The sequence below is a fragment of the Cebus imitator genome, unplaced genomic scaffold (genome assembly GCF_001604975.1).
Source record: "Cebus imitator isolate Cc_AM_T3 unplaced genomic scaffold, Cebus_imitator-1.0 Scaffold91, whole genome shotgun sequence".
Classification (NCBI taxonomy): Eukaryota; Metazoa; Chordata; class Mammalia; order Primates; family Cebidae; genus Cebus; species Cebus imitator.
In genome coordinates this window covers 3,643,564-3,656,423 of record NW_016107406.1, presented here as the reverse complement: position 1 = coordinate 3,656,423, position 12,860 = coordinate 3,643,564, and the positions used below count along the sequence as shown (strand labels likewise).

The 12,860-nt window shown below is 57.2% G+C and overlaps 2 protein-coding genes across 12 annotated transcripts; both read right to left on the bottom strand.

Annotated features, from left to right (window-relative positions):
• Nucleotides 1-1,790: 1,790 nt before the first annotated feature.
• Nucleotides 1,791-9,919, bottom strand: GMPPA (GDP-mannose pyrophosphorylase A). 11 transcript variants are annotated; one of them, XM_017535269.2, is made up of 14 exons: nt 9,826-9,919; nt 8,744-8,803; nt 8,542-8,639; nt 7,217-7,320; nt 6,763-6,949; nt 6,359-6,418; nt 4,554-4,684; nt 3,896-3,910; nt 3,408-3,542; nt 3,215-3,312; nt 3,001-3,047; nt 2,693-2,785; nt 2,357-2,525; nt 1,791-2,083 (listed from the first exon to the last, which is right to left on the bottom strand). In XM_017535269.2, the coding sequence occupies exons 2-14, from the start codon at nt 8,781-8,783 to the stop codon at nt 1,983-1,985; spliced, it is 1,278 nt and encodes a 425-aa protein (XP_017390758.1). In that variant the 5' UTR covers nt 8,784-8,803; nt 9,826-9,919; the 3' UTR covers nt 1,791-1,982. The 11 variants fall into 11 exon arrangements, with proteins under 11 accessions (XP_017390758.1, XP_017390756.1, XP_017390757.1 ...); XM_017535267.2 differs by having other exon boundaries at nt 9,793-9,909; XM_017535268.2 differs by having other exon boundaries at nt 8,744-8,798; nt 9,793-9,909.
• A 119-nt stretch (nt 9,920-10,038) lies between these two features.
• Nucleotides 10,039-12,688, bottom strand: SPEGNB (SPEG neighbor). The gene is made up of 5 exons (XM_017535266.2): nt 12,535-12,688; nt 12,271-12,398; nt 11,638-11,945; nt 10,890-11,031; nt 10,039-10,693 (listed from the first exon to the last, which is right to left on the bottom strand). Exons 2-5 carry the CDS (start codon nt 12,396-12,398, stop codon nt 10,555-10,557), a joined length of 717 nt encoding a protein of 238 aa, XP_017390755.1. The 5' UTR covers nt 12,535-12,688; the 3' UTR covers nt 10,039-10,554.
• Nucleotides 12,689-12,860: the final 172 nt, after the last annotated feature.

The following is a 12,860-nucleotide window of genomic DNA, read 5'->3' as shown; positions in this document are numbered from 1 at the left end:
CCCCCCCTTCCCACCCCAGTTCCCTCTTGTTTCTCCCTTTCCAGTCCCTCCCGGGCCAGCACCCTCCTACCCCTACCTGGCCAGCCAAGGTTGGGCACAGGGTCCCAGCAGTGGAGGACAAGGGGGCTCCCTATACCCTGTCTAGGGGCAGGGTTCTCCATCTTGGGTCTCTCAGAGATGGATGGGACTGTAGGTCCCTCCCAGCACGGAAGTGGGCTGAGAAGGAGTGGGGTGCATGTCCTTCTTGGACTCCCCCCCAACAACAGTGACTATTTCAACCTGGGGGGTGTGTTACAAAGACCTCAGCTTCACTAGCTGGGCCCCGCTTCAAACACTGACCCTTTCCCCTTCCAGTGCCTCTCCCTGCCATGTCCCCACCCTCACTGGGTCTAGGAGGGGGATCCCGGGGGCCAGGGCCTGACACAGACTTATTGGATTTCACGGTGTTTTGCTGAGAAAATAATTAAATTATCATATTTATGATGGAGCTGCCATGGCCTCTGCCAACCACTCGGAACAGAAGGGTCAGGACTGGGGGGAGGAGAGGAAGGGACCTAGACCCTGGTACCATGGCCCACCCTCTCCCAGCCTCTTCCTTGGGGTGATGACCCCAACCCACAGTGGGGACCTGCAGCCCCCTCCCACTCCTACTCAGAGAGATAATGGAGGTCTGGGCAGGAGGCCAGGCCAGGAGGAACTGAGGAACTAGGGGCAGGTTATAGGTCAGGACTGCTAAACCCCACACTGGGTAGGTCATTCCCCACATGCTGGCACACAGCCCACGGGACCTGTGGGGCCTGGGAGGTCACATCTAGCCCAATCCCCAAGTCACCCTCAGTCCAGCTCCTGCAAAAGTGCAGCTTCCTAAATGCTGGGCTCTGAAGCTATGAAACGCTGGGCTCTGTCCCAGAGCCTGGTGCTAATAACAAGGCCCCGGCACCCTACCGCCTGCCACCCTGCCTGCTGCCAGGACCCCCTCCTTTCTCCTACCCACACCCTGCACCCCCCATTCTCTTCGGGTAATTAGATTCCTCTCAATTAGCGGATTACGATCATTACCAGCTTATCTGGCAACACAGCTCCGCACTCACAGCTGGGGAAGGGGGGCACCAAGAGGGGCACATGGGGGTCATGGGCAAACATGAGAGATGGCTGGGAGAGGAGGGCTGAGAGCTCCCAAAGGGCAGGGCCAGGGAGACAGAAGGTGGCAAGGGTCCTCCCACAACAGGGTGTCTGCCTCCCACTGTGCTTCCGAAGAGAATGGGACCAGCTCAGGCCCACCCAGCCTGCCAGGGGAGTAGAAGACAGAGACAGGAGGCCTCAGGCGGAGGCGAAACCCCCAACCCGCCAAAAGCCAAGCTGGGAGCAGATGGAGCCGGCAAAGCGGAAAACCGGCCAGGGCTGGGCTCGGCGGGAACTGAGCAGAGCAGGCTGTGGGGATCAGCCTCCGGGCCCCCGTTCCTGTGCCCACTGCTTAACTGAAATTCTTCACCCTTCCCTTCGGAATCCTTGCACACGGGGGCCTGAGCCAGGCCAGGTGAGGAGGAGCAGGGAGGCAGGAAGGCAGGGGCGCAGGCGGGGGCCAGGCAGGCCAGCGAGCCTTGAGGGCCTTCCTCCCCAGCAGCGTACGAGGCTGAGGCAGTGGGAGGGGAGATTTACCAGGGCTCCAGATTCATTATTCATGAGCCCGCAGCAACGACTCCAATTTAAATGCTAATGTGGGGGGGCCTGACTCAGCTGCCCCGCTTCCGCCCCCACCCCCAGCCCAGGCATAGGCAGAGTCTGTGCTGGCTCCAAGGTTCACAAGGTTTATTAGGGAGTCGGGAGGGAGGGAGCCCAGGAGTCCCCAGGCCACCCACATTGCTCCCCGGCGTGTGACAATCCTGCCTGGTTTTCTCTGGTCCTTTCTGGACAGAGGCTGGCCAAGCAGGCAACAGCCTCCAGGGCAGTGGGTAGGAGCTGGGGGCTTCTGGCAGCCCCACTCAGAGGATGATCTGGTTGGTGAAGCTTCGGCTCAGCTCCTTGTGTGGCAGAACAATCGAGTTGAGGATGAGCACCTCGGCAGGGATCCGGACTCGGCAACCTGCAGTGTGGACGAGGGCACGAGGGGGAGGTCATGGGAGGGGGGACGGGCAGGGAGCTGGGGGCACTGCCAGCAGGGAGGGATCCCTCCTGCCCATCTGTGCCCCTGGCCTCGTGTCCCCGGTGACTCACACAGGGCCTGGCACACAGCAGGCCCTTGGTAACTGTTTGTAAAAAGAAGAAACACACATGCACACAGAGGAACGAATGCTCCCCAGGGCCACTGGCCATCAACTGTGGGGCTCCCCCAGCCCTGGTCCCCAGGAAGCCATACCCAGGATGGTGATGGCAGGGAGCAGCTTCCCGTCCTTGAAGAGGCTCTCACTGTCCATTCGGGCTCGGGGATCGTTGGGGTTGGGGTCATTGGGGGTACCCTCCACACGGGCCCAGCGTCCCACAGTGCTTCCCCAGCCCACAATGCTATGCAGAACACAGGTGTGCTCCTGCCAAAGAGGACGGTAAAAGGTCAGGGGAAGGCGGGGAGGCAGTAGGAACAGGAAGGTGTGAGGTGGGGTCAGATGTGTCCACCCTTCTCTGTTCTCAGGGGATACCCAGGCCCTCCCGGCAGCCTCTTGTGGTACCACATGCTGTGGTGTGCAGTGGCACCTACCTGTAATGTGGCGCCATGGAGGACAATGCTCTCCCTGAGCCGCACGCCCTCACCCACAGTCACCCCCTTCCCGATGGAGACGTTGGGGCCCAGCTGTGGAGAGGAGCATATACCGTAATCCCTGGGGGGACTTGCAAGATCCCCAAATCCAACTGCCTTCTAGAACAGATAAGGCAGAATCGACGGGCTCAAGGCCACATAATAGGCTGTGACAAAGTGGAGAAACCAGCACCCAGAACTCCAGCAGCGTGGGCACCCTCCATCCATCCAACCCCCACCTCCGCCCTGAGGCTGGACCCCATGCTCACCACAGCTGAGGGGGCCACCTTGGCAGTCGGGTGGATATACACATTCCCTAGAAGCAGAAGAGAGGCCCTGGGGGCAAATACCCCAAACCGTATTTGGATTGGGGAGGGGCAGGGATTGAGGCTTCAACTGTGGACTCGAGGTCAGGAATCCTGGTTCAGAAGGCAGAGGGGCTGGGTGGAGGCCGAGGGTTAGGAATTGGGGCAGGGTGGGTACCTCGGATCCGTGGGCCCCCTGGGGTGTGCTTGGCCAGCCGTTCTGGGTGAGTGTTCTGGTATCGGCTCAGGTAGAGGCGGGAGGCATAGAGGGCTGAACTGGGGGCCACAAGGTGGGCAGGGACTCAGGGGTCAGCAGGGCCTGGGCTCCCCACCCCAAAGTCTCAATTCCCAGGGGACCCAGCCTTCCATACCCTGCAGACTTGATCTGGCTCCAGATGCCATCGGTGAGATGGACATAGATTTGGCCCTGCCCCGCCAGGGCTGAAAACACATCCTGCTCTAGGCGGATGGTACCTGCCCCTGGCCACAAGCCTGGTGAGTCCTCCCTGGCAGAGAGAAAGAAGGCTGACATCAGTCCCCTAGCCGAGCCCCGACTATGGGGCTAACGCAGTCTCCCAGGGACAGCTGTGGGAGGGATTCCCACCACCTCTCTAAGCCCCTCTCCAGGTCTGGTCTGGTCCTCTCCAAAGGGATGCCTACATTCCAGGAACCTGTCCCACCCAGTCCCAGCTCGGGTGGGTGCTATCACAAGGGAGCCCCAGGCAGAGACCTGCTTCCCATCCCTGCCCCATTCCAGAAGGAGTCCCCCCCACGTTCACATTCCCCTCCCCATTCAACCCTTTATCCCCTCCATCTACCCTCCCCCTCATTGGATGGAATGAAACACAGACAGACTCACCCCAGAGCAAGGCAGCTGGTGAGGGCAGAAACAGTCACAGAAAGAGAGGGAGAGAGAGATGGTAGAGATGCCAGCTCAGCAGAGACAGAGACAGAGAGGCCAGGAGAGATGGAGAGGGAAGCAGAGACACGGGTGGAAGTGAGAAATGGCTATGAGCGGAGGAGGCCTGAGATGCGTGATGTGGGGGTAAGGCACGGACCCCTAGAAGGGAACAGCTCCTAGGCCTAGGAGGGCAGACCCATGGGACTGTGGAAGCAGAGCTCTGGGTGCTATGTTCCTAGGGGAGCCTCAGCCTGAGAGTGTGCATGTCTGCCTGTGTGTGCACGTGCACACGTCTGCACCCGAGCATGTGTGCACCCAACTGTGTGCTACCGTCTGTTCTGAAAGACGTCTCTGGGACACTCAGGGCTTGGGAGAAATGGACCAGAAGGGGAGTAGGCAGGCAGTGACAGAGGAGGAACTGGGATGGATAAGGAAGAGGGACAGAATGAGGTTAGAAGGGGAGGGACTCCGGAGGCTCTGCTGAGATGGGAAGTGGAGAGAAGGGAGCTGGGAGAAGGAAGGTGAGCAAATTGAGATGGAGCCTGCAGAGACTGGTGTGTGCTGGGGTCCGTGACTAGGGGTACTTGGGGTCACAGGGCTATGGGGCCTGCCTCACAATTGCCCATCCTGCTGATTACGCTGGAAGACATCCCGAAGAGGCTTCAGGGCTTCAGGAGAAAAGAGGTAGATGCCGCAGTTGATGATGTCGCTGATAAACGTGCTGGGTTTCTCCACATAGTGCAAGACCTGAGGACAGGGTGGGCTGGGTTCAGTAGAAGAAGGGACCATCACCACAGTCCCCAAGGCCCTCTGATTTCCAGGCCCTTCCTGTCTCTCCCTGCTGCTGCTCGGGTGGCTTTGCTAAAATGCAGCGCGCATCCGCATCCTGCTGCTGCCTGGCTTTAAACCCTGAGATGACTGCCCTTCCTCACCTGATTCACCTTCAGATAAGTCCAGACTCTATGACTTTCCCTGCCCGATCCTCCCCACTGCCTACCTCTCAGACACAATTCCTCCTGACTGCACGCCTGTGCCTGCAATGCCCTTTGTCACGTCTCCATCTGGAAAGCCCACCTTTCCAAGCCCAGGGGACACTGTCACTCCCTCTGTGCATCCTCTCTTGCTGGCCTCAAAGAGTTAGCTACTCATGCCTGGGCACTCCTGGGCTCTGGCTATGCCTCACCCGTGGCATTCTGCAAAGGGTGGCTTTTGATGCTGTTGCTCCTATTAGACTGCCACTGCCCAAGAGGCAGGAACTGCACCCTTTTGAGTGTTTCTCTCGCACATACCTGGTGCTGAGCACAAAACTATATATGTGCATGTGTGTGTGTTTATATGTATGTTTATATTAAAGCATGAATAAATAAAAGGGATATATGAAGCCGGGTGTGGTGGCTCATGCCTATAATTCCAGCAATTTGGGAGGCTGAAGTGGGTGGATCACTTGAGCTCAAGAGGTCGAGACCAGCCTGGGCAATATGGAGAAACCCTGTCTCTACAAAAAAAAATACAAAAATTAGGCCAGGTGCAGTGGCTCACCCCTATAATCCCAGCACTTTGGGAGGTCAAGGCAGGCAGATCACCTGAGGTCAAGTGTTCAAGACCAGCCTGGCCAACATGGTAAAACCCTGTCTCTACTAAAAATACAAAAATTAGCCTGGCATGGTGGCACATGCCTGTAATCCCAGCTACTCAGGAGGCTGAGGCAGGAGAATCACTTGAACCCAGGAGGCGGAGGCTGCAGTGAGCTGAGATCATGTCACTGCACTCCAGCCTGGGCAACAGAGTGAAACTCCATCTCAAACAAACAAAAAAAATTAGCCAAAGGATGCAGTCAGCCAAGATCATACCACTGCACTCCAGCCTGGGTAACAAAGTGAGACCCTGTCTCAAAATAAATAAATCAATAAAGGTGGGGGCGGTTACGTGAAAGTCAAGGGGCTTAAGAGAAGGGAGCTTCACAAGCAAGGACAGAGCCCTGCTGCCTTGCCTATCATGCTCCTGCCTACAGTACGTTATTTCCTGCCTCCAGGCCTTTGCACCTGCCTTTCCCTCTGCTTGCAGTACCTTCCTGTCTCCTCTGTCATCTAGACAAATCTGACTGTGCTCAGACCTTGCTTCCTCCAGGAAGCCCTCCCCACTCCCACCACGGCAAGTTTGGTTGGGGCCCCCTTGGTGTTCCCATCATGCACTGTGCATACATTTATTATTAAAGTACCACCCCCAGGGAAATTAACCATTCTCCTCTCCTCCTGGTCAGTCTCTCTTAAAGGGATATAAATAAGATGATTAATCGGGAGTGTCTCACCTGTCTGACAAGACCAGGGCCCACCCCATACCGTGTTAGCATTCTCTAGAAGCCTGAGGTGGGGGCATGATGACACAGAGTAGGCACCCACCCAGCCCCCTTTCTGCTCTCACCTCATGCGTCTGTGGATTCTCAACGATGCAGCCGTAGTTGAGGGATTGCGTCCTGTTAGCCTGAAAGACAGACACACCCGAGACAGTGACCCGCCTGCTCCAGGGCAGCCAGGTTTGTTTTTCTTCCTTTCCCTCCCCTACAGCACCTGGCATGCAGCTCTGCCACTGACAGGCCTTCAGCAAGGGTGGAAACTGACAGCTGCCCTCCCCCTCCCTACTTCTGAACAGCCAGAGGGCTCGGGGTCTCCACTAACACCTCCAAGCCTGCCAGAGCAGCGCATCTCCCTCCTGACGCCAGCTCCCACACCAACTCCCAGGGTGCCCCGGCCTCCCTAACACCCTGCATTCCAGCAAGCTCTTAAAATTACCTCCTCTACACCCTCCAGCCCTCCTGGCCCCCTCACCGTTGTGCCAAGGAGTAAGAAAGGGTGACGCTGGTGCCGGTGGGCTTCCAACATAGCACTCAAGGGGAAGTCGGAGCAGACATCGGCATTCAGCACGAAGAATGCCTCGGGGCCCCCAGCCAGGATCTGGTCTCGAAAATGGTAGAGACCACCCCCTGTGCCTAGGGGGACAAATTCCTGCAGGTACCTGTCCCCAGGGACCCCAGAGCCAGCTCAGTGGATCTGATGAGACAGATACCGTGAGCCAGGGCATCTGACTGCCCCTGCTCCCAGGAGTACTCCTGCCCAAGGTCCACAGAGAAACTCCATATATTCAGGAATTCAGAGATGTCCAAATAACCCTTCTAGTAGGTGAGGATGAACTCCAGCAAATGCTGACTCAACCCACTCCCAAGAATTCAGAGGCCTCGGGCATTCCCACCCCGCCCCCGTATATGAATGTGTGCATAAACACCTGACCGGAAGGTGAAACTCCTGCTGGGCAGCTTCGAGGAACTGGGTGAGGGGCTCATCAGGTTGGTAGAAGCCAATGAGCAGAATCTCCTGCATCCCAGGGACCTGAGGACAAGGGAAGAGGCTGGGAGGAAAAATATCTAATAGGAGGGGATGGTGGGGAAATCCTTGGTGCTGGCCCAAAGTCTAGAAACCAGTTTCCGTCTCAGCTGTGGGGCCCCAGGGCACTTGACACACTGGGCTGTTTTCTCCTCTTGACAATGAGGAGTTGGAGAAAGTTGAAGGCCTGATGTTTTCTTGTTTTGTTTTGTTTTTATGAGAAAGGGTCTTGCTCTGTTGCCCAGGCTGGAGTGCAGTGGTGTGATTTTTGGCTCACTGCAGCCTCTACCTCCTGGGCTCAAGCAATCCTCCCACTTGAGCCTCCTGAATATCGAGGACTACAGCCATGCCATTACCTGCCTCAGCCTCTAGAGCAACGAGGACTACAGCCAGGCCACCACGCCTAGCTAATTTTTAAACTTTTTGTAGAGAAGGGGTGTCCCGACGTTGCCAAGGCTGGGCTAGAACTCCCAGCCTCAGGCGATCCTCCTGGATTGGCCTCAAAAACTGCCGGGATTACAGGCATGAGCTACTGTGCTAGGCCTAAACTTTCAATCAATTATTATAACCCCCACCAACCTGAACTGGGACTCACTCTAAGAAAGACTTTGCCTACCAAGCTGCATTAATCCATTTCCCCCCTTTACTATCCATCAGCCTAAGCTTGAGATAAGCATGAGGTAAGGGTACCATTTATCAAGGGTCGGTGTTGTGCTAGGCATTTTACAAATGTCATTTCTAAGCTTCACCACCCAACAAAGTAGCTCTGATCACCCCCATTTTACATATAAGGTAACTGAGTGTCAGAGAGGGTGTGATATTTGTTCAGGCCTCACAGCAGGCAGCGACTGAATTCACGCCAAAACCTTGCCTGTCTCAATACTAAAAGCAATAAATAAATGAGTATCATGGTGGTCAAGGATATGAATTTGTGTTTGGTTATCATTGGTCTCCATGCCACCACGGCTTTACATTGTCTCCAAGATCCTTGTCTGATCTCACATTCCCTACTTTAAAAATAGGAGTGAAATCTGAGCAGGAAGAGGCCAGATGAGAAACTAGATTGGGGAAGACAGCAGGGCAGCTGTACCGCATAACTTGAGGGGGTGCCATTCACATTGTCATCTGTGAATGATGGTCCTTGGAGTTATGCCTGGTTGGAAAAGGGGGAAATACAGCATGAAGATGAGCAGGAAGTGAAGTGAGAGAGGGGACCCTGGAGGTTACCTGGGCACAGGCCTCAATATGGTGTTGGATCATAGGGACCCCTGCCACAGGAAACAGTGGTTTGGGCACCTCAAAAGACAAAGGTCTGAAGCGAGTTCCTGGGAGAGGAGAGGGGAGAACATTTCAGAGCCTCCTGCCTTCCTCTGCCCCCATCCCACCTACCACTCCAGCCCAACCTCCCCCCATTCCCCTGTAACCTCACCCTTTTGAGGGCCTCCAATCAGGATCACCGCTTTGAGCATGATGGTGACTGCTACCTAAACTTCAAATCCCAACAGAGAAGTCAAGCTCAGATCTCATACCCCAACCAAGCCCCAAAACCCAAATAGCAACATTTAGCCCTCTCCCAAGATGTAAACCCAAAGCTCGATATAGTCTCTGCCTGGACCCAACACCTCACAAATCCCACACATCTCAAATCCCGGCAGAGAAATCAAGCTCAGATCTCACACCCCAACCAAACCCCAAACCCCAAATAGCAGCACTTAGCCCTCCCCCAAGATGTAAACCCAAAGCTCAATATAGTCCCTGCCTGGACAGAACCTCACAAATCCCACACATCTCAAATCCCAACCCAGATTCCAGTCGGCCTTCAAACCTCACAGTGATTCCTCCCAAATTCTGAAATTCATATCCCACAATTTGATCTCTAAAAGACTTCCCTCTGGCCATGAATAAATTCTGCAAATTCAGAAACCTGGCAGAGACCCTCCTTCTCAGACCCCAAATCTCAAAATACTGAAGCCTCAAACCCACTGATTCCAAGTGTTGTGTCTTCATTCTCTATATTAAGCCCTGAATCCCAATAGTGAACCCTGAATATTGAACAGCAAACCCCGACTGAGCCTCAGATATTTCACTTCAATCCTGAACATAATCCCCAAGTAGTGAATACTGATCTGAATTTGATGAACCCCTAATTCCAGCAAAAAATCCTCTATATGTTGAACATGAATCCTAAAACTAACCTCTATATGTTGAACCCCAAATCAAAAGACAGGTTCCCTTGGCATCCCAAACACTGAAACTACCGACCCCGCCCCAGTCCTAATACGGACGACTGGGTCTCAATCTCTGGATTCGGAGGACTAATTGATTGCTGACTTTCACAACCCCACAAGTGACTCTGTACAATGAACCCTGGCCTCTCATTGCCAAGGATTGTGGGACCAACACAGGCACGGGCGCACTGAGGGCCAGCCGGGACCTCGGAGCCCGCCCTCCGTCTCGAGGCCGTCACCTGCCCCTTACCCCTTCCGCCACCGCTCCACCAGCTCACTTTACCACTAGCTCCCTTTACTCCAGCTCTGCCGCCAGCTACTGCAAGCTCCTTCCGCGCACGTGTCTTCTCGCAACTCGCGAGAACTCATTCGCAGGGTCTGTCGGGAATTGTAGTCTGAACCTTTCCCGGCTTTCTAACTTTATGGGCGAGGAGAGCGGTGCTGAAGCCTGGGGGCGTGGCCAAGGGATCGAAGGTGGGTTAAACGAGAGGAAGGGTGGGGCCTGAGAAGGAGACACTGGAACCTAAGACTGGAGCCCGAGCTGTTGGGGAATGGGTCGTGGGCCTGCAGCCGAAGTGAGGAACTGGGACCCAGAGGAAAACGGCACTGAAGACAGAAGGGGGTGTGGCCAGCCCTGGAAGGGGCAGGGCCAAGGGCAAACAGCCACGAGGGGCTGGGGCTGGAGGCGCTCAAAAGAGGAGAAGGCAGAGTCCCGGCCGCCGCCCCTGGTCCCGCTGGGAAGTGAGGGCGCCTTGGACGGCTAGGGCAACCCTATCAGGTTGACTGTGTGAAATGCAGCACGCCGCTAGGCCCTCTCCAGAATTCCCCGTGACTCCAACAGGCTGTGACCTCGGCGTGGGGGTCTGAAATACGTGTGGGCGCGGGTGCGGGGGAGAGGAGATGGCGATGCGGAAGAGCAGAACAGACGCGGAGGGTCAGAGAGCAGCTTTATTAAGCAAGCTGGAACCCACCCCCGGGCTCGGCGCCAGGGTGGAAGGTCTAGGGGTGCTGCTCAGGCCACGTCCACGCGAGCGAAGCTCTGGTCCATGCCCAGGCTGTTTTCCACGTACACCTCGTACTTGCCGCTGTCCTGGGGCGTGGCCCGGCGAATGGTCAGCGTCGTGGTGGTGCTGCCGATCTCGAAGAACACCCTGCGGAGGGGCGGAGGAGCGGTGGGGAGGAGGGCGGAGCCGCGATCAGTACCCGGCGCACTGGGCCGGGCTCCTTACCCAGCTATGTTCCTCGCCGCCCAGTCTCCGCCCCTGTCACTCCCGCCGAATTTCTGGGCTCAGTCCCACCCAGGTCCCAGCCCCAGGCCCTGCCCGTGCTGCAGGTCCCGGCCCTCGCCTGTCGTCCTCCTCGATGTCCTCCCCGTCCTTGGTCCAGCCCACGTCGGGCGCGGGCTCTCCCAGGATCTCTGCAGTCAGCGTCACGGTGGTGCCTTTGCGCGCCTTAGTGTTGTCGGGTCCCTTCTGAATCTTCGCCGGGACTAGAGGAAGGAAAGGGGAGCGAGACCCCGTGATGGACCTGGAGATGAGGCACGACAAGGTCATCACCTCCCCAGCTGATACCCGGCACTAAATACAGATGCATTTAAACTCGCAGTGTGACGTTGAGCGAATCATTAGCCTCTCTGGTTTCATCTCCTGGGCCGTTAAAGGGACTTATCCTTACCCCTCCTACTTCTCCGGGTCGAATAGAGGATCAAGAGCGATAAAGCGAGCGAAAGCCCTGAATGTTCACACATCTCGCGGTGCCTCAGATACCGCTCTGGGTAGTGGAAATTGCCCTGAGTTGGTAGCCAGAAGACCCGGGTCTAACCCTGGCTCTGCCCCTGGCTTGCTGTGTGACCTTGGGGCCCTGGAGCCGCGTGATGGAAGCCCACGGCAGACTGCTCTGCCCGGGTGGGGCTGGATCCCGAGGTAGGGAAGGACGTTGGCTGGCGCAGCGATGCGCCCCAGGCTGTGCCTGGGGCTGGGCTGGTGGGGACCCTATAGTTAGGCCCAGGGCTAAACACGAGCAGCTGGACAGGGATGCGGGCTCTGGTTGAGTGGAGCTGGTCTGCGCCCTGGCGCTGCGCCCGGCGCGCGCGTACCTTCCACGAGGATGCGCGCCGAGTCGGAGCACTGGCCGAAGGGGTTGGTGACGTTGATGCTGTACTGGCCCAGGTCTGCCAGCTCGCCGTCGCGCACCACCAGTGCCACCACGTCAGGGTCCTCGAACACGTAGCGGTATTTGGGCCCGTCACGCAGCTCCTTGCCGTCCTTACTCCAGCGGATGAACGGGTCCGGGAAAGCCGAAATGCGGCAAGTGAGCTTGGCCGCGCTGCCCTCGATCAGCACCACGTCCTTCAGCGGCTCCAGCACCCGCGGCGGCCCCTTCTCGCGCAGCTCCTTTCGGGACCTACCCGAGGGCCGAGTCAGGGCCCAGAGCTCTCAGGACAGGCCCAGCCATAGCCCTTTCCTCGAGCGCACCATCTCCTGCCTGCCCCCTGGGCCCGCCAGACCCCTAAACGTGGGGCTTGAGGGGAAGAGGACTGCTCCTGAACTGCTGCCCTGATAGGATGATCCATTCCTACCGGCCACTCCTCCACACCTCAGTAACGACCCTCCCCTAAGACCAGTCATTTCAGAGGTTCCTGACTTCGCTCAGGGCTCCCCCAAACCCCATTCAAGAATGTGCTCTCTGCAGCTCCCTTCCTCCGCAGGGCTCCGGGGCTCCCTCTCACCTGTGGCCCCGGTAAGAGGCCTGGATGCGAATGGCCGCACTCTGGACCTGTGGGTCATTGATGTCCAGGGTACATCCAGGAGGTGGGGCAGAAGCCACTGGCTTTTTGGCAGGAGCTGCTTTAGACATCTGGGAGTGGGCAACAAATGTGGGAGTCCAGATTGAGACAGAGACTCCCACCTTCAGCCCTTTTCCTCCCTGGTCAGAACATTCAGTGGGGTGGGGGAATGGGAGTGTCTTCAGCTTCTCTGAGGATCGGACTCACCGTGGAGGGATCGACCTAGGACTTGAGTCGACTGGCTGGGTTGCAGGCAGCGCAGAGCCCTTCTGGATGGCACAGTAGGGGTGCAGGCAGGTGCTCAGTCCTGGGCTCTGTTTTATACATCGCTCCCCTCCTTGCCTTGTTTGGCATGGTTGCCCCAAGCCCCCCGGGACCCCATCCCCCACCCTCTGACCCAAGCAGGCTCTTTATTTAGCCTGCGGATGCCTGAGATGCTGGCTCAGCCGCTGGGCTAGGCCCAGTGGGGGGAAACCTGAGCAGCTCTGGGGTGCGCCTCGCGTCAGCACCTGGACAGCTGGACAGCTGGATGC

Excerpts from the sequence above, each read along its gene's own strand:
- GMPPA (XM_017535269.2), bottom strand. The coding sequence starts at position 8,783 with ATGCTCAAAGCGGTGATCCTGATTGGAGGCCCTCAAAAGG. Across the intron at positions 3,313-3,407 it reads AGCCAGATCAAGTCTGCAGG|TTCAGCCCTCTATGCCTCCC; the intron begins GTATGGAAGGCT and ends TGTGGCCCCCAG. Across the intron at positions 2,084-2,356 it reads CCCTGCCATCACCATCCTGG|GTTGCCGAGTCCGGATCCCT; the intron begins GTATGGCTTCCT and ends TCCACACTGCAG.
- SPEGNB (XM_017535266.2), bottom strand. The coding sequence starts at position 12,398 with ATGTCTAAAGCAGCTCCTGCCAAAAAGCCAGTGGCTTCTGCCCCACCT. Across the intron at positions 11,032-11,637 it reads GGCGCGCATCCTCGTGGAAG|TCCCGGCGAAGATTCAGAAG; the intron begins GTACGCGCGCGC and ends TCCTTCCTCTAG. Across the intron at positions 10,694-10,889 it reads GACATCGAGGAGGACGACAG|GGTGTTCTTCGAGATCGGCA; the intron begins GCGAGGGCCGGG and ends GCCCCTCCGCAG.